The 18,352-nt window shown below is 39.7% G+C and overlaps 1 protein-coding gene across 2 annotated transcripts; it reads right to left on the bottom strand.

Moving 5' to 3' along the window:
• Nucleotides 1-2,479: 2,479 nt before the first annotated feature.
• Nucleotides 2,480-17,686, bottom strand: golga7bb (golgin A7 family, member Bb). Of its 2 annotated transcripts, XM_058059158.1 has the most exons (5): nt 17,580-17,686; nt 13,548-13,673; nt 13,187-13,339; nt 7,004-7,105; nt 2,480-4,884 (listed from the first exon to the last, which is right to left on the bottom strand). In XM_058059158.1, the coding sequence occupies exons 1-5, from the start codon at nt 17,589-17,591 to the stop codon at nt 4,798-4,800; spliced, it is 480 nt and encodes a 159-aa protein (XP_057915141.1). In that variant the 5' UTR covers nt 17,592-17,686; the 3' UTR covers nt 2,480-4,797. The 2 variants fall into 2 exon arrangements, with proteins under 2 accessions (XP_057915141.1, XP_057915139.1); XM_058059156.1 differs by lacking the exon at nt 2,480-4,884 and having other exon boundaries at nt 5,819-7,105.
• Nucleotides 17,687-18,352: the final 666 nt, after the last annotated feature.

The raw sequence follows: 18,352 nt of genomic DNA, 5'->3' as shown, positions 1-18,352 counted from the left end.
GTGAAAACTTGGAAATAAAACAATTGGAGCAACAACATGGGAAGAAATAAACAATGTGAGGGGAAAGAAAGGAGGTCTGTGTGGAGGTGGAGAACTGCTTGGTGGTGTCAATGTGACCTCTGGACACTGGCACAGGTGTGGAGATGTCATATTATGTGCCAGAACAGCATCATCATTGGCTTTATGAGCAGGCGGTGATGGATTTACTGTGCAGACACACACACTATGCAAACGAATAACACTGTAGTCTTCATATCATAACTAATAATTATTGCAAAAACATTTATCTGCAGTGTATAACATAATGACACGATTATTATTGTATTGTTTTATTTCTAGTATATAGTATATACAACATATAATGCATATAATGCATTTTTTTCTTTCTTTAATATTTCACATTATACTGTTTGTTCTGTTAAGATTTGGACTTGCTGTTGTTTTCTTAACTATTTTATTTTTATTTTTATTTTTATTTTTATTTTTATTTTTATTTTTATTTTTATTTTTATTTTTATTTTTATTTTTATTTTTATTTTTATTTTTATTTTTATTTTTATTTTTATTTTTATTTTTATTTTTATTTTTATTTTTATTTTTATTTTTATTTTTATTTTTATTTTTTTTACTGTATTTAAAAAAAACAACGCACTTTGAACACCACTGCTCTATGTTGTCTATTTAATGTGTAGCCAAAGACAAAACTGGTCAAATCTCCAGCATACAAAATTACAGGCCAATTGGCCTGGCTAGTATGCTCTCCAGAATATTGGAACAAATAACCACTGGCGATCAATTTGGTTCCAAAAATAAACCCAGCACAGATTTGTGTATATACTACATGCACTGAAGGAAGTCATTCATAAGCATAACCAACCCTCTGATTCCGTACCTTTCTAATTTTGTAATTAGGATGTTGTGATTAATTGTATCAATATTTTTTGTCAGATCATAAATACTGCAGCTGCACATTCTGCAGTCTATAGCTTAGCATATTGTAATGTATTGATATTAACGAGTGTATCTGCGATGAATTTTATTATTATTATTGATAAACACATTATTTTGGTTACTACTTTTACCCCAATTTGCCAACTTGGAATAAAGTGGCGTAATTAACAGTTTCAGAGCCAGATGTTTGATTCAGAATATGGAGGCAGAACACAGAATTATTTTCTCTTCCCGCTCACTGCCATTAAATGTTTTGCTTTTTTAAAGCTTCCCAAACCACAAAAAAACCAAAGCGAAGCTTACCACTGGTGTGCGTGTCTGAGAAAAGCCAACATCCCAAAATGACGGCAGATTCATATCTGTATAGACAGTATAAATCCAGTTCACCATCACCTCTCAGTACAAGATGACTTCACGCTTCCAGTAAAAACAGCTTTATAGGAAAAAAAAACACCCACAAATCAATTTTGATCAATATGCAAATTATATTTAATAACACATCAGGATGAGAATGCAGAGTCAGCATCTCACCAAGCATCTCATGAACACATCATCTTTTATGCTTCAGGAAGACTTTACAAGCTATTCTCTTAAGAGAAACAGTAGTAGTAGTAATAATAGTAGTACAGTAGTGTACATTTTAAGTCTTCTAGTGGCTCCATGATGATACTTGCTAAACTGTCAGTTCCAAAGATAACCACATGTGGGAATGTACGTATATACTACATTCTGTACATACTAATACACCATCACTGCATAGAGGTTAATGGAAAGGGTGATAAAGGTTCTCTGCCGCTTTATAACATATTCATGTCCCAATAAATCTTCACTCCCTGTGCTTGTCTTCATTAATCAGAAGTCAGTGTGCTGAAAACAACGGGCTACATATCAGCACAGTGTATGCAGTATATCTCGACACATAGCCAGTAGAATATATCCCGTATCTCTTGTTTGATTTTCCTACAGAAGACTTACAATCTTCTTTTCATTTGAACTCAGTAGTATATACTGTCTTTTCTCATATAGTGACATCCATTCTGCTTGATGCCCAATTTAATGATATTTTTCCCCCCAGTCAAGAACTAATACCACAGGGAGTGTAGGTCTGGTTGTAACTGGGACCACTATGTCATGGTAAACCCTTTTTGGCAAAGATTTCACCATGTTAGCACGAAGCAATGGCTTCCAAGCATTGTTTGTTTGGGTGAGGGAAAGCATCAGACAGAAGTGGTTGGAGTTCCTGATTCCCGGACAGCAAGTGTTTATGTGAACAGGAGCAAAACTGGAGTATATACGAAGCTGGACTATCCGCCAAACTGTTGCTGCCAAGTACAATGGTTGCATTCAAGAGCCAGAAGAACAACCTGTAAGTATCAATTTAAAAGTGTTCTAACTGTGATTGTTTTGTACATGTAATTTGGCAAAATGAGCTTGGCAGCTGTCTGGAAGTCCTGGGGATCGCTTGGTTGTGTGATCAGACACAGGGGTACGTGGGCATACCTGGAGGAGTCCCGAGGGTGGAGTAAATTAAACAGCTCATTTGAGCGGGGTGCAGAATCTGGAAGATCTAGAAAGCTTTCTCTGCCGGTGTGTATAGCTTCTCTGTAAGAGTCCACAACTCAATACATAGGACCGAAAATGAACATAATAGGTCCTCTTTAAGAGAAAAGCAGTCTTCAAACAGTTTTTTGAGTAGTTTTTATTGCAATCTGCCAGTCATTTGTTATTATTAAACACAATTGTAAAATTAATTTTGATTTAACACAAAATTTTTACGATAGTAAATTAGTACTTGTTATTCATATTATACAATTAAATAGGACATACATATACAAGTCTAGGATGCAACCTGTCCCTCACCCAAAGTCAGCTGGGATAGGCTCCATCATACTCAATAATAAGGATAAGCCGCATAGAAAATATATGGATGGAACCAATACCACTCATGTAATCTCATATCATAAATCAAAACCTGTAGCCACTATCTGATAAAATACAGTACGTTTTTCATATTTACATATTATGTTATGTCATGTATAAAATTAAATCCATGAAAAATATGTATTTTTTTAGGTAATATGAAAAATAGGCAATATTTCTCTTCATATACATGACATGACATGACTGAGAAAAGTGATATTTTACAGTTTCCACAAAGTGAATAAACTTCTTTTTCAAAATGTACATATTTTCTGCTCAGAATTATGCATACAGATATTCAGAGTGTATGAAAATGCGTATAAAGCACAATCATTATTACCAAGTACACAATCTCTCATATGCAGCATTATTCATTTGGTACAGTAGAGTATATGCTGCATATACCTTCTTTCTATTTCTTATATACATTGTCCAAGAAGCCTGTTTGTGGCTTCGTAGTGAGTCTTTAAATCAGTCCGTCAGCACCAGGTTGGGTACCATCCACTGGGATGAAACATGAAGGCATGAAAAGCTCAGGAGGATGCACAGTGTAGCTTCATCTTCTGTGTTATTTATTGTTATTTTACTGATCCACTGAGGCTGCAGCAAGACTCAAGCAACAATTCTATAGGGAATATTTGGTTTTATGATTATAAATTAAAACTTGGGGCGGCATGGCGGTCGAGTGGTTAGCGCGCAGACCTCACAGCTAGGAGGACCAGGGTTCGATTCCACCCTCGGCTTTGTATGTTCTCCCCGTGAATGCGTGGGTTTTCTCCGGGTACTACGGTTTCCTCCCACATTCCACATTTGGTGACTCCAAATTGTCCATAGGTATGAATGTGAGTGTGAATGGTTGTTTGTCTATATGTGCCCTGTGATTGGCTGGCGACCAGTCCAGGGTGTACCCCGCCTCTCGCCTGAAGACAGCTGGGATAGGCTCCAGCAACCCCCCGCGACCCTCGTGAGGAAAAGCGGTCGAAAATGAATGAATGAATGAATGAATGAATGAATGAATGAATGAATGAAATTAAAACTTGAATGCCACCACCAGTTCCCTAGATGGCGCTAGAACTGTGTAATACTCACACTAACTGTTTTCAATCAATCAACAAATAAATATTCAATGTGTTTATACACTTTAAATTTGATATTTTAGATCAGGAATGTCAAAATTTGCCCGACATTTCTCATAAATTAATCTATTTATTTTTGCTTGATGGCACATGAGATAACACACTCTCTCGCGCGCTCTCTCTCTCTCTCTCTCACACACACAACTAAACAAACAAGCACTGAATGGGAACCTCAGAGAATACTGAGGCCAGGTCGAGACAGTGTCTGCCAATTGTGTGTGTGCAGGAATGCAAGGCGATTCACGACAGCTGTGTGCTTATTCATGAGTGTGCACGTCCTTATTCCAATGTGTATCGCTAAGAATATTTGGAATTTTTCTGTTTGCGTGGGAGTGATTTGCAGCTGTGGTTCGGACATTTCGACATTCTCCATTAGTGTACATGTGATTGGTATAAATAATCCAAAAATTCAATCTGCTAAATACATTAAAAAATGAAGCTTGCAGTGCTACAGTAGGCCCGGTTTGACCTTATTAAGTTTTCTTGTTGCATGTTTGAATTGCTGCTCTTCAGTCAATTAACACTCACTAATTACGTATAAGCCTGCTGAATCAGCAGTTGACTCATGAGAAATGGATGAGTCACATGACTATGTACGGTTTTACTCTTATATTTATCAAGTGTGCGTTCCTCCCGCTTCCCGAGGTGGTATGTTGTTAGTTCTCAGTATGGAGTATTTCTTCATCATGTCTCAGAAGCGGGTGCTCTCGTGTTTCAGCATGCGGATGTTGGCGAGCGTGCCGCTTCCTCCGTGGTGCATGTACCCATAAGCCTGGCGCTGGCCCTCCAGTCATCGAGCGCTTCCTCCTGCAGAAGACACGCTGCTGGAGGGGCTGGAACTGCCCGAGCCTCGGTCCTCGAACACGCTGATTTCCAGCTGGGGCACACAATAGAGGTTAAGGAGGGAATTCTGAAGGAGATAATGGATTGCACGGTGGACAAGTGGTTAGCGCAGAGACCTCACAGCTAGGAGATCTGGGTTCAATTCCACTCTCTCTGTGTGGAGTTTGCATGTTCTCCCCGTGCATGCGTGGGTCTTCTCCGGGTACTCCGGTTTCCTCCCACATTCCAAAAACATGCTAGGTTAATTGGTGACTCCAAATTGTCCATAGGTATGAATGTGAGTGTGAATGGTTGTTTGTCTATATGTGCCCTGTGATTGGCTGGCGACCAGTCCAGGGTGTATCCCGCCTCTCGACCGAAGACAGCTGGGATAGGCTCCAGAAAAAAATGGATGGATGACCAAATTGTACTTCCATTCTTGGTGTTTGTTGGCATGTCGCATTTTCACTGATGCATTCAATGTCGCTCGGTATACAAGGTAACATAGTAAAAGTTAGGAGGGAAAAAGATGCTTGCAAAGCCAAATGTCACAGCCCTCGTATGGGAATATTTATAACAAGCAAGGTGAGCCCACCAACACAAACAAACCAGTATGCTTAATTTATTAGATATTAGTGGCAACATAAAAACCAGCAAAACTAACTTGCCTCACTCAAACATTTGCAGCCGATTCAGTTTTCCCAACTGGGAAAAAAACAACACACAAAGATGCAAAGCCTTGGTCCCGAACACTCACTGAGACATTTGGTTGGCAAAATAAACATAAACAGAGCAGCACAAAATGGTGTGCGTTCACAGAAACTCATTGTCAAAGAAATAATTCAGTTGAAAAAATGAAACATTTGCAGCATTTCGAGAAATGCTGCAAATGTTTTATAGACAGGAGGAATTTGCAAATACATAAATGGCAATTCTCCAAGTTTACAGAATGAGAGATTACATATTAAAGGAAATATTGCATTATTATGATATATTATTATTAGTTATTATAATGTATTATTATAATTGTGTTTTTTAAGTGTTTTATTTGTCTCCAAGACTGTTGACAATAATATAATTTTATTTGTGGGACAATAAGGATTGTGGTTAAATAAAGTTTTTTTTGTTCAGTTCTGTTGTTTTGGTAATGGTAATGGTTTTATTTCATTTGAATGTGCATCAGATTACAATTGAATGCATCACATAATCAGTTCACAGTTCCACATGTCCAAAAGGAGTAGGAAGAAGCAAAGCTTATTAAATCCTACCCCTCCATCTGGTACTTTTACAATCAGTAACTGTTACATTTGTTCACTTCCTGCTTTCCATAATACAGTTTACTTTTACAATCAGTAAAGTAATAATGTACCTCGTACCGAAGTACGAGGTGATATGACCATCCAATGACATAATGTGTACCATAGTAAGTGTCAATATAGTGATATGTATAGCACATCATGACTGGTTCAAGACTCTTCATCCTTTTAGTCAGCAAACATCAACTGCTTTTTTCATTGTATTTTCCTTCAAATTTAGCCTAAAATCCCGTCTTGTCTTGTGGAACCAATCTCATGCGTCGTCTTCGGTTGTGAGTTTGGTGTCGGTGTTCCAATTTTAACCTGTCTCACCATCAGTGTTTAGAGTTTCATGGAAGTCGGAAGTTTATTTTGCGTAAAACACATCATATTGTGCGGACAAATTGAGTAGGTGTGATGGAGTCTACCTTAACAGCTGTCGTGAATGGTGCTCCACTCACACAGAAGATACCAAAATAATTTACATATATATGAAATGATAAAGCAGCAAGATACAGTACACACGATCCTGCTGACTACTTGCTTTTTTTTCCCACCCTAGTGTCTCATAATGACACTTGCTATTCAACCCCCCCGAGGCAGTTTAAGTGCCTTTTCAAGGGCAGCCCCATGGTCATTTATAAGATGGAAGAAGACTAAGATTTAAGGGCGTGTGTGGAATTTCCAAGGCTTCTAACCACAATGGCTTCCTTGACCTTTAAATGACTTCTTATCAGTTATAACTCCACCTATTAGAGTTGTGGCTTCATCCTTCAGGTGCTATATATATATATATATATATATATATATATATATACCGTATGTGTTGTGCTGTGAAGTGGAAGGATGGAGAGGAGGCAGCAGGTGCGTGAAGGATACAACTCTCATTCCCCTCTCGATGGGGTCGGTGAGCAGCAGCCCTCGAGGAGCGTAGATTTTCTCGTTCTGTTCCTGGATGTAACTGGTGATCTTCCTCAGAACCTGAAATCAAAAAGGGAGAGATGTGTTACTGAACATGGCGGAAGTCTGAGCTCTTAATAAATAATATATGCAGTATTTTAATACAGTTTCTCATTAAACTGAGAACAACCCTAACATTTCATCTTATTGTATCCTTTGAGGGCTGCACGGCGGTCGAGTGGTTACCAGGAGACCAGGGTTCAATTCCACTCTCTGCCATCTCTGTGTGGAGTTTGCATGTTCTCCCTGTGCATGTGTGGGTTTTCTCCGGGTACTCCGGTTTCCTCCCACATTCCAAAAACATGCTAGGTTAATTGGCGACTCCAAATTGTCCATAGGTATGAATGTGAGTGTGAATGGTTGTTTGTCTATATGTGCCCTGTGATTGGCTGGCGACCAGTCCAGGGTGTACCCCGCCTCCCACTTGAAGTCAGCTGGGATAGGCTCCAGCACCCCCGGCGAACCTCGTGAGGAAAAGCGGTAGAAAATGAATGAATGTATCGTTTGAATGGACAATATCGTAGAAATGTCACCTTTATTCATAAACAACTCATATCAAGATATTGTCAGCACATTGTCAAGCAATCACAGTCATGTCAAGCGAGGCACATTCAAATGCAGAAAAAACACACATTGACCCACAACCATTATGGACACAAAATAAATGAACATGAAATGAGCCTATAAAATCCATTATGTTCTGAATAGAGCAGATGATTTGTTAGTAATGTATTAAGCTGTAAGTGAGTTGAGAGGAGGATTACTGAAAATTAGTTTTCCACCATTTAACAGCGTTTTTTTTTTCATCAGGCACACCTGGACAATGAAATGAGATACAGTAGTAGAGCTGTATCCAATATTCTGTCTTCGCAAATATAATAATGTTCACTCTCTATTTTGCCAGTTATTTTGTATTGATGGAGGTGTTTGTCACATTGTGCCCCTCTCACAGAGCTGATAAGGCAACCCATCTCTGTTTATGGTTATGGTTTTATTTCATTTGAACATCGGATTACAATTGAATGCATCACATAATCAGTTCACAGTTCCACATGTCCAAAAGGAGTAGGAAGAAGCAAGGCTGGTACTTTTACAGTAACTGTTACATTTGTTCACTTCCTGCTTTCCATAATACAGTTTTCTTTTACCATCAGTAAATGAATAATGTACCTCGTACCGAAGTACGAGGTGATATGACCATCCAATCACATAATGGGTACCATAGTAACTGTGAATATGGTGATATATATAACACATCATGACTGGTTCAAGACTCTTCATCCTTGTATTTAGCAAACATCAACTGCTTTTTTTGTTCACTTCCTGCTTTCCATAATACAGTTCAAGTTTTTTTTTAATTTTTTACATTTTTAAATTTTAAACATTTTTAAATTTTTTAAATTTTTTAAATTTTTTAATTTTTTAAATTTTTAAATTTTTAAATTTTTTAAATTTTTTAAATTTTTTAAATTTTTTAAATTTTTTAATTTTTTTAATTTTTTTAATTTTTTTAATTTTTTTAATTTTTTTAATTTTTATTTTCATTTATTTATTTTAAGTCATGGAAATGTCATGGAAATGTGAATAAATTGGCAAAATACAGATAGTGCATGTAAACACCTATAATCAAATACATATAATTACAATTTATTCAGTTATTTAACCGACTAAAGATGTAAGAAGCGGTGAAGTTGAGCTAAAACAAGCTCGCATCAACACACTGGACAGCAGAGCAGCACAAATCCAGTGCCATGTCCGCAGGATCTTGCTGACTGACGGTCAGTCATGCTGAAAGGACAGCTATTAGATTTAAGTGGCATCATTAGAGCAGCTTATTGAGCATGGGTTATGCCTCTGTGGACAACATCAATGCTGATATGCCACGCATCCCCTCAAAGCCAGCCTAAGCGTGTCTGACAGCTGAACCACGCAGTCCACTGGGCCTCGCCATCACAAAGAAAGCTGTCACCGCCATTGAAAAGGGGAAGTTTGCACATCTGCGTACTGAAGACAAACAATGACTAAACATGTAGGGATTTAACTCAGTAACCTATGCAAACGACAATTATTACTTGTATTGGATCTCATTAGTCAAGTGTACCAATGGATGTACATAAAAGACCAATCAGTACAGGCAAACACTATGGTCATTCTTTTACGATAACCAAAAGCTGATTTAGCAACAAGTGCAAGTAAACATGGCCTCTCTGAGTTGAGCCAGGAGAGATTCAAACCACAGAGGCCATGCAGCAATACTGACAAAGGCTCCTCGGAGATGGTAAAGGCCTTCCACAGCTGCAGGCACAGCTGCTGATGGAGTGGCCCGACAAGTAAACCCAAGCGGAGACAAAACCGCAATCATAAACGCCTCTTGCTGTGTCTTTGGCAGTGAAAAATGACAGGAAAATGTTCCATAAATGGACAAATTCAATTCCTCAGCCATAAAATTGTGTTATTTTGTCTCATGTGTGAACTTGCAACACATCAGTGAAACCCAAAGGGGAACATAGAAACTTGCTAAGATTTCGTAACACCAATGTGAGTTGGACGCAGAAGGACAACAAAATAACAATATGTACAGTATGTATGTTCAAAATGGCTTCTAATATAAGACAACCCTGAATATAAGACAACTCAGAATATATGACCATACATGACGGAACACACTCGTACCCCTCGCCACACTCTAGGTACATACCCAAATAGGGTACGCTTGTTGGTCCCTGTGTCGTCAAGTCACTGTATACTGTCTGTATGTGAGTGACGGGAGGAAAAGCTCTGACTCGCTAGGGGAGAAGTTATTGTATGTGAATATAAGGCAACCTTTTATGACTTTCTTTCTATATATTCAGGTCAAAATTCATTCAACGCTTATCCTCATGAGGGTCATGGGTGGTGCTGGAGCCTATCCCAGGCTGGGTACACCCTGGACTGGTCGCCAGCCAATCACAGGGCACATATAGACAAACAACCATTCACACTCACATTCATACCTATGGACAATTTGGAGTCGCCAATTAACCTAGCATGTTTTTGGAATGTGGGAGGAAACCGGAGTACCCGGAGAAAACCCATGCAGAAATGGCCGAGGGTGGAATCAAACTCGGGTCTCTGAGCTCTGAGGCCTGCACGCTAACCACTCAACCACCGTGCAGCCCAGGTCAAAATGGCAGTTGATATTTATTAATTGAATATCTTATAGGCTAACTCTTCACGTCCTTGTGTCGTCAAGTCACTGTATATTGTCTGTATGTGAGTGACGGGAGGAAAAGCTCTGACTCGCTAGGGGAGAAGTTATTGTATGTGAATATAAAACAACCTTTTATGACTTTGTTTCTATATATTCAGATCAAAATTAATTCAACGCTGGAGCCTATCCCAGGCGGGGTACACCCTGGACTGGTTGCCAGCCAATCACAGGGCACATATAGACAAACAACCATTCACACTCACATTCATACCTATGGACAATTTGGAGTCGCCAATTAACCTAGCATGTTTTTGGAATGTGGGAGGAAACCGGAGTACACGGAAAAAACCTATGCATGCAAACGGCACACAGAGATGGCCGACGGTGGAATCGAACCCGGGTCTCTGAGCTGTGAGGCCTGCACGCTAACCACTCGAGCACCGTGCAGCCCAGGTCAAAATGGTAGTTGATATTTATTAATTGAATATCTCATAGGCTAACTCTTCACGTCTTTTGGTGGCTGCCCTGATTGACCCACAGCAGGAGAAGCAGGTGGTGGGAAGGGTGATATGGATCCTTCAGAATGCAGTCATGACATGTTATGAGCAATCAGTGTCCATTGAGAAGATGCAATGCAAGCATCCTGCTCCATTTGGGTGCTCCTGTCATTCTGGACACGCTTTTTTTGGTGTGTGTGGCCTTTTATCAAAAATCCACTTGGGTGGCTACATTTAATCGCCATCAGTCACGATCGGTCAGCCAGCATCGTTTTGTCAAACAAGTCAATAAAGGTACTCTGCAGTCAGGATGATAACATCTCATCAACCAGCTGACAAAAGACATGAAAGGAGCTTGGAACTGATTTCGGTTCTGCTTGGCTTCAACGCACCAAGAAAGCATCTCGGTGCAGCGCCCATTGCTGTCTGTTGATAAGGAGATGTTTGGAAAAAGCAACAAAACCAGGGAGGTGATTGATGCGGGTGACAGACCACTGAGGCATGCTGGGACATCACGCTGCTCCAGTTCTAACCCTGCAACAGCAACAGGTGATCAAAAACAGTGCATGCTATCATCTCATCACCGGCCTTTTGTCAGGATGGACGTTCTATTTATGCAAAGGGTAAACAATACAAGTGGCGTGCCGTGCTTTGACCACCTGCATGCAGGTGAGCACAGTGAGGTCTATTAAGCTATCGTGCAGTCTGATCTCTATCGCCTGTGTGCTTGGCTCATGTGGGTGCACGCAACTGTGACCTGAAAGTAAAAGAGTGCATTCAAGCACGCAGTTTGAATGTTTTGCTGAGAAGAAGGGCAACTACTACCGACAGGTTCTGCAAATGTGGAATGAAAGAAGCATTTAAACAGACATAAGCAGTTTCTCCATATCTTTAATATCATAACAACATGAGCAGGTATCTTAAGATATGTCAATAATGCACTTCACTGTTTGTTCTTTAATTTGGACAGAGACAACTTCAGTATTATCGAATCATGCAGCAATATATTCCAAACATTTTTTTTATTCAAACTAAACTTTATTCTAACTCTCCCTTCACTTCTCATTTCATCCATCAATGTGGTAGTAAAAATATAATGATCCAATGCCTATATTTCCCAAAGTGGGGTACGTGTTCCCCTAGGGGTACGTAGACTGCCGTAGGGGGTACGTGAATACAATTAAAAACAGCTTGACTACATTAGCGCTGAGCACTGAGATTTGCGTAATGCCCTCGAAGGCCTTACGTGAACAGTCACAGCAGGGAAGTAAGAAAACATTTAGTTGTTCATTGCTTTGTGCATTGAATGAACAAAGTAAGTAAGTAAAAAAAACTATATTAGGAAAGCAGGAAGTGAACAAATTGTAAAAAAAAAAGTACCAGATGGAGGGGTAGGATTTAATAAGCTTTGCTTCTTCCTACTCCTTTTGGACATGTGGAACTGTGAACTGATTATGTGATGCATTCAATTGTAATCTGATGCATGTTCAAATGAAAACCATTACCATTACTAAGTTTAATGATGACGTTGTGCATTAAAAGTGTTTAATTTTGAAGATTTTTCTAGCTCATTTATATTGCATGCTATATGAATGGATGCATTTATGCTTTTAGAAATAAAGTGTCTTCTCCGGGCATTGAGGCCACTTTGTTCGGTGGCCCTTAACTACACCATGTGTATACAGATTGAGACTTATATGTATGACTTTCTCCGACACGGAACAGACAAAGCAGAGTTGTAATCGATGTCTAATAATAATAATTCATGGAAGGAAATTTCCAAAAGAGGCTAAAAGCTATACAACTAAGTAAAAATAGTTGTGGTTGCTTACTCTCAGGAAAACATTGATTGATGTGAAACATCCGAGTGACAGACCTTAATCTGTAGGGGTTGCTTTGTTTTGCAACAATCAGACACAAATAACTCTTTCATATCAATATATATATAACTAACTATAACTTCATTTATTTTCTGGAGCCTATCCCAGCTGTCTTAGGGCGAGAGGCGGGGTACACCCTGGACTGGTCGCCAGCCAATCACAGGGCACATATAGACAAACAACCATTCACACTCACATTCATACCTATGGACAATTTGGAGTCACCAATTAACCTAGCATGTTTTTGGAATGTGGGAGGAAACCAGAGTACTTGGAGAAAACCCACGCATGCACGGGGAGAACATGCAAACTCCTGTGTGCATGGAATTGAACTCGGGTCTCCTAGCTGTGAGGCCTGGGTGCTAGCCATTCGGTCTACGTACATTAAAAAACAGTGGGACATTTTTATTGCCTGATGAATAGAATTTGACATAGCAGGCACAAAGCATGGCCCATTAAAAGGTACGCAACTCCATCAAACTAATAGAAAATAGAATGGAGATGGTGTCATCATGACAGTGGGTTGCTCGGTTACCTTTTCATAGCGTGTTTCCATGCAGAGGAAAATGATGTATGCCGTTGCACAAGCCAGACATCCCTCCAGGTAAGACTGTCCGCTGATTTTTTCAGCCTCCACATAGTACGAGTTCAGGGTTTTGACCGTTTCCTCCAGCAAGTTCCGCTCGATCTGCTTGCAAACACATAGTATGTTGTAGTTAACTTAGAAAAACAATGCCATAACTTTATTCCCTTATGCCCCGTAACATATAAAACCTCATGAGATACGACAAATCAAAACTTAGCATGATTAATGTTAAAAATTAATCTTTTCAATGGAATTAATTCATTAATTCACTTTTTCTGGAAATGCAAAATGTACATGTTTATTTGCTCACCCTGTTGTCAAGCTCAGAGGGAAACTTGGTCTGGAATCGACAGACGGTACCTTCGCTGTAGTCTCTCTGTATGAACACTTTCATCACCAGTGAAGCACTGCGCCTCATCTCCTGGAGGCTGTGGAACTGTACACAACAAGACAAAAGCCATGTAAACAAACACGCTCAAGGCCAAGTTAAACCGTGTTGCCTGTCAGCTTTGAGATGCAGTGACAAATACAGGAAGAGTTTTGCACTCTCGCTGAATTTACAAGCACTTGGCCCAATTGGAGTACCAGCTACGCCTCTTCAAAGCACTTTGAGTGCTTTAAACACAAACATTCCTCTGAGAGCTAGTAGTGGCTTGGCAAATTCACTCTCTTGTTGACCTAAATGCTTGTCTTCTACAAGATGGCAGATTTGTTCGAAAACGAGGGGTTCAAACTTGTAGCCTGCAGACCATTTGAAGCTCACTAAGACATAATTTGTATCAAATTAATTGATACAAATTAATGTAAGTGTGGTCCATGAAGTTCAGAAGCACACAGTAACAAATAAGTAAACACACATAGGGAAAATTCTATGAATAATGTTCACTCTAAACATGTAACTTTTTACAAAACAGGTACCACAAAGCATGCTGGGAGCCCAGCCTCACCCAGACTCCACCTCCAGCAACATCCAGGTAAATTGAGTTTGAGACCACTGTTCTAAAATATGTTGGAATGTGTCTTTGGAATTTTGGTGTCTGATATTCCCGATATTGTAGCTAAATTTAATTCATTCATTTTCTACCGCTTATCCTCACAAGGGTGGCGGGGGTGCTGGAGCCTATCCCAGCTGTCTTCGGGCGAGAGGCGGGGTACACCCTGGACTGGTCGCCAGCCAATCACAGGGCACATATAGACAAACAACCATTCACACTCACATTCATACCTATGGACAATTTGGAGTCGCTAACCTAGCATGTTTTTGGAATGTGGGAGGAAGTCGGAGAAAATCCACGCATGCACGAGGAGAACATGCAAATTCCTTTGTGGGTGGAATTGAACTCGGGTCTCTGCATGCAAACCACTCGACCACCGTGCAGCCAGGTAAAATCCAATGAATTAGTAATTATGTGTAAATGCTCAAATAAAAAAAAAAAGTCTGAAAAAGAGCTTTTCTTACTGTCACTCACACACAACAAGAGACCTAAAGAGATGCAGCTTCATTGGAAAAATGTGTTAGCAAAAGTTGTTCGAAGTGAAGTTAAAGCTAAGCTAATGTTGCTCAATGAAGGAGAGTCCAGCAGCTCGGAAATATATTAATATCAAACGACCAGTTATTTCACTGATCATTTTGAAAATGAAAATATTTTTTTAAAAACATGCCTTGAAAAAGAGTTGTTATATTTATGTCAATACAATATACGCTCCATACGGTCAGAGTTGAGTTAGCCATTTAGTCAAGTGAAGGCAAAGGCAAAGTTTTGTGACATATAAACTCTCCGGCGTCACTCCTACATAATCAGGTCGAGTACACTGCAGCTTTTCATGTCTATACAGTAAGCGCTGTTTCACTGACGACCAGGAATAGCATCCACACCTCTATTTTTGTCTGCTAACAGCCCAAAACATACAGCCACGGCGCTCCAATGCTCTGTCTGCCTTGTTTCTTTCCACCTCAGTCTGCCACCTCCTGCTCGTCATAATGAACAAATTGCTCTATTAATAGAAGCAATTAACAACAACACAGTGGCAAACAAGGGCATCATTTATCACAGCGACAAGAAGCAAGCCAAGAGTCAAGTTCATTCAATGCCACACCACTTTAACGGACATTCATGTCGGATCGTTTGACAAGTAAATCAAATGAAGGACACTCCATTCAAATTAAATTGATTATTTCTGTTCTACTCTGAAACGGACTTTTAAAATACCAAAAATGGCACAGTTTCATTTGTTGTTTGTAATAATAGTACAGTCAATTGCACCACTGGAATGTTATGCAAATAATAATTCATTCAAACTTGCACTGTATCAACAGTATTAGTTGCAAACAAGTCTCCAAGTGTATAGCTGTATGGTATTGCTATTATTATTTATTAGTAGTATCAGTGTTTATTTTCTATTATTATTTATCATTCATTCATTCATTTTCTAACGCTTTTCCTCACAAGGGTCACGGGAGGTACTGGAGCCTATCCCAGCTGTCTTCAGGTGAGAGGCGGGTACACCCTGGACTGGTCGCTAGCCAATCACAAGGCACATATAGACAAACAATTATTCACACTCATATTCATACCTATGGACAATTTGGAGTCGCTAATTAACCTAGCATGTTTTTGGAATGTGAGAGGAAACCGGAGTACCCGGAGAAAACCCACGCATGCACGGGGAGAACATGCAAACTCCACACAGAGATGGCCGAGGGTGGGATTGAACTCGGGTCTCCTAGCTGTGAGGTCTACGCGCTAACCACTCGTCCGCCGTGCAGCCTATTCATAAATTATCCAGAAAAAAATACAAATTAATCAAATAACTATTGATATAGTTATAGTTATTGAATCAAATATTGGAAGACAGGGGTTCGATTCTCCACTTGGGCATCTCTGTGTAGAGTTTGCATGTTCTCCCCGTGCACGTGTGTTTATTTTCTATTATTATTTATTAGTATTAGATTACATTTTGTATTATCATTATTTTTCAAATGATTTATTTTAATTATGAAAAACCAAAACCGTTATCAAGGCATCATAATGGTGCATGATTGACCAATACTGATCATATGGATTGACTGATGAGTTCTAGTGGCCAATTCCAAGGTCAACCGACGGCCAAGGGGCCTGCAAAAGTAGGTAACTCTGTACAAATAAAGGAGATGTGACTTTTTGTGATGGGGCCCAGGATTCCTTGCTGCACTCTTGCTATTGACTAATGGATTTTTTTTTTTACTTATTTTTAGACTATGGTGTATTATTAGTCAAAAGTGGTATGTAGTATTCTGGCTACTAGGCAGCAGTAATTTTACATGGAGGAGGCATCCATCTTTAATACATGACTCTACCTTGCAGTCAATGTAGCTTATCCATGAATGCAGAGTGAAAAAAGGGTCTCTTCCCATTTTGTGTGGAAGTGGTAAGTTTGAGGATTCTAACTTTGTCCTTCTTACCCTTTCCGTTTGAAACCTTTTCTCAAGTTTTGAAAAATTCGATTTTTTTTTTTAGCATAACTGTTTAGTTTGCTAGCTAGCAGCCGTCTTGCATTCTTGTAATATAATAGTTGTGCAATCTAGTGGTCTTTGAGAGGAAGCCTGCTAGGATCTATATAATACCTGCATGCAGAGCAGACCTGTGTGGATGATGCATGCAACGACGCCATGTCTTCCCCCATGAAGTCATTATTATGACAACTGAGGTCACCATGCCTTTAGCCTGAACGTGACATCACCAAGGACGCATGCGGGCAGCTGCATAACATAGAATGTGACGTCTCATGTATGCAAATATACTCTACTGCATCATACCTAGATTTATTTACCTACAAAATATTATTATTATTCAAACTACAGCCGCAATAATAAACATACATTTCTGACAGTGTCAAACTATAGTGTATATAGGCAGAATCTTTGATGTTATTACACTTTGCAGGTATAGCCACTGTTGTGTGCTGTCAGCATACAGTATGCTGTACAGTACAGTGCGAGCAACACTCGTAAAAGCATCCATACCACAATGCCAACTGTATTAACTAACATATGATAGCAATGAGTTTTCATATGCTGCAGGAATGCCTTCTAGAGAAGAGTGAGACCGCCCCTGTCCATGGTGCTGATAGTCCCCCTTCATCAGTGCCCTTAATTAGATGCACTAAAGCAATGTCAACAAAGCAGCATGATTGCAAATACAAACAGATGACATTCTACAATAAGAATTACAATAAAAGGACATCAATTCAACATGCAGCAGTAACAGCAGGACAAGTCTTACTTTAGTCAGCCTTGCTCAGAGACACACTAAAAAAGACACACAAAAAAGGACTAATAATAAGAAGAAAGGGCTTGTGTCACCTCTGTCGCCATGTTGCTGCTTTGGATGTGGAATTTGTCCCGCGTGGAGGATGACACGCGCCTGCTCGTGTTGTTGGTAGTGCAGCTCACGCAGCCTGGCGGGGAAGACAGCAGGCACGAGCGTGTGTGCTGACGTGAGCATGCGCGTGTTGGGATATGTGTGTGTGTGTGTGTGTTAAGGTTTTGGTTTTCATTCAACTATTTCATTCAACTTGCAATAAATGAAGGTTATGTTATTGTTATTATGACTGTCATAAAATCTATCTATTGCAATAATGGCATGGTATTGTTAGCAGGGTACACCCTGGACTGGTCGCCAGCCAATCACAGGGCACATATAGACAAACAACCATTCACACTCACATTCATACCTATGGACAATTTGGAGTCGCTAATTAACCTAGCATGTTTTTAGAATGTGGGAGAAAACTGGAATACCCGGAGAAAACCCATGCATGCACAGGGAGAATATGCAAACTCCACCCAGAGATGGTGGAGGGTGGAATTGAACTCGGGTCTCCTAGCTGTGAGGTCTGCGCGCTAACCACTCGTCCGCCATGCAGCCTATTCATAAATTATCCAGAAAAAAGTACAAATTAATCAAATAAAAACCATTGATATAGTTATAGTTATTAAATCAAATATCGGAAGACGTGGGTTCGATTCTCCACTGTGCATGTGTGGGTTTTCTCCCGGTACTCCGGTTTCCTCCCACATTCGAAAAACATGCTAGGTTAATTGGCGACTCCAAATTGTCCATAGGTATGAATGTG

Source organism: Doryrhamphus excisus, chromosome 20 (assembly GCF_030265055.1).
Source record: "Doryrhamphus excisus isolate RoL2022-K1 chromosome 20, RoL_Dexc_1.0, whole genome shotgun sequence".
Classification (NCBI taxonomy): domain Eukaryota; kingdom Metazoa; phylum Chordata; class Actinopteri; order Syngnathiformes; family Syngnathidae; genus Doryrhamphus; species Doryrhamphus excisus.
Note: the sequence above shows the minus strand (reverse complement) of the source record. Positions and strands in the feature narration are given on the sequence as shown.

Excerpts from the sequence above, each read along its gene's own strand:
- golga7bb (XM_058059156.1), bottom strand. Across the intron at positions 13,340-13,547 it reads CCTCTGAGCTTGACAACAGG|ATCGAGCGGAACTTGCTGGA; the intron begins GTGAGCAAATAA and ends GTTTGCAAGCAG. Across the intron at positions 7,106-13,186 it reads TGGAAACACGCTATGAAAAG|GTTCTGAGGAAGATCACCAG; the intron begins GTAACCGAGCAA and ends TTTTGATTTCAG.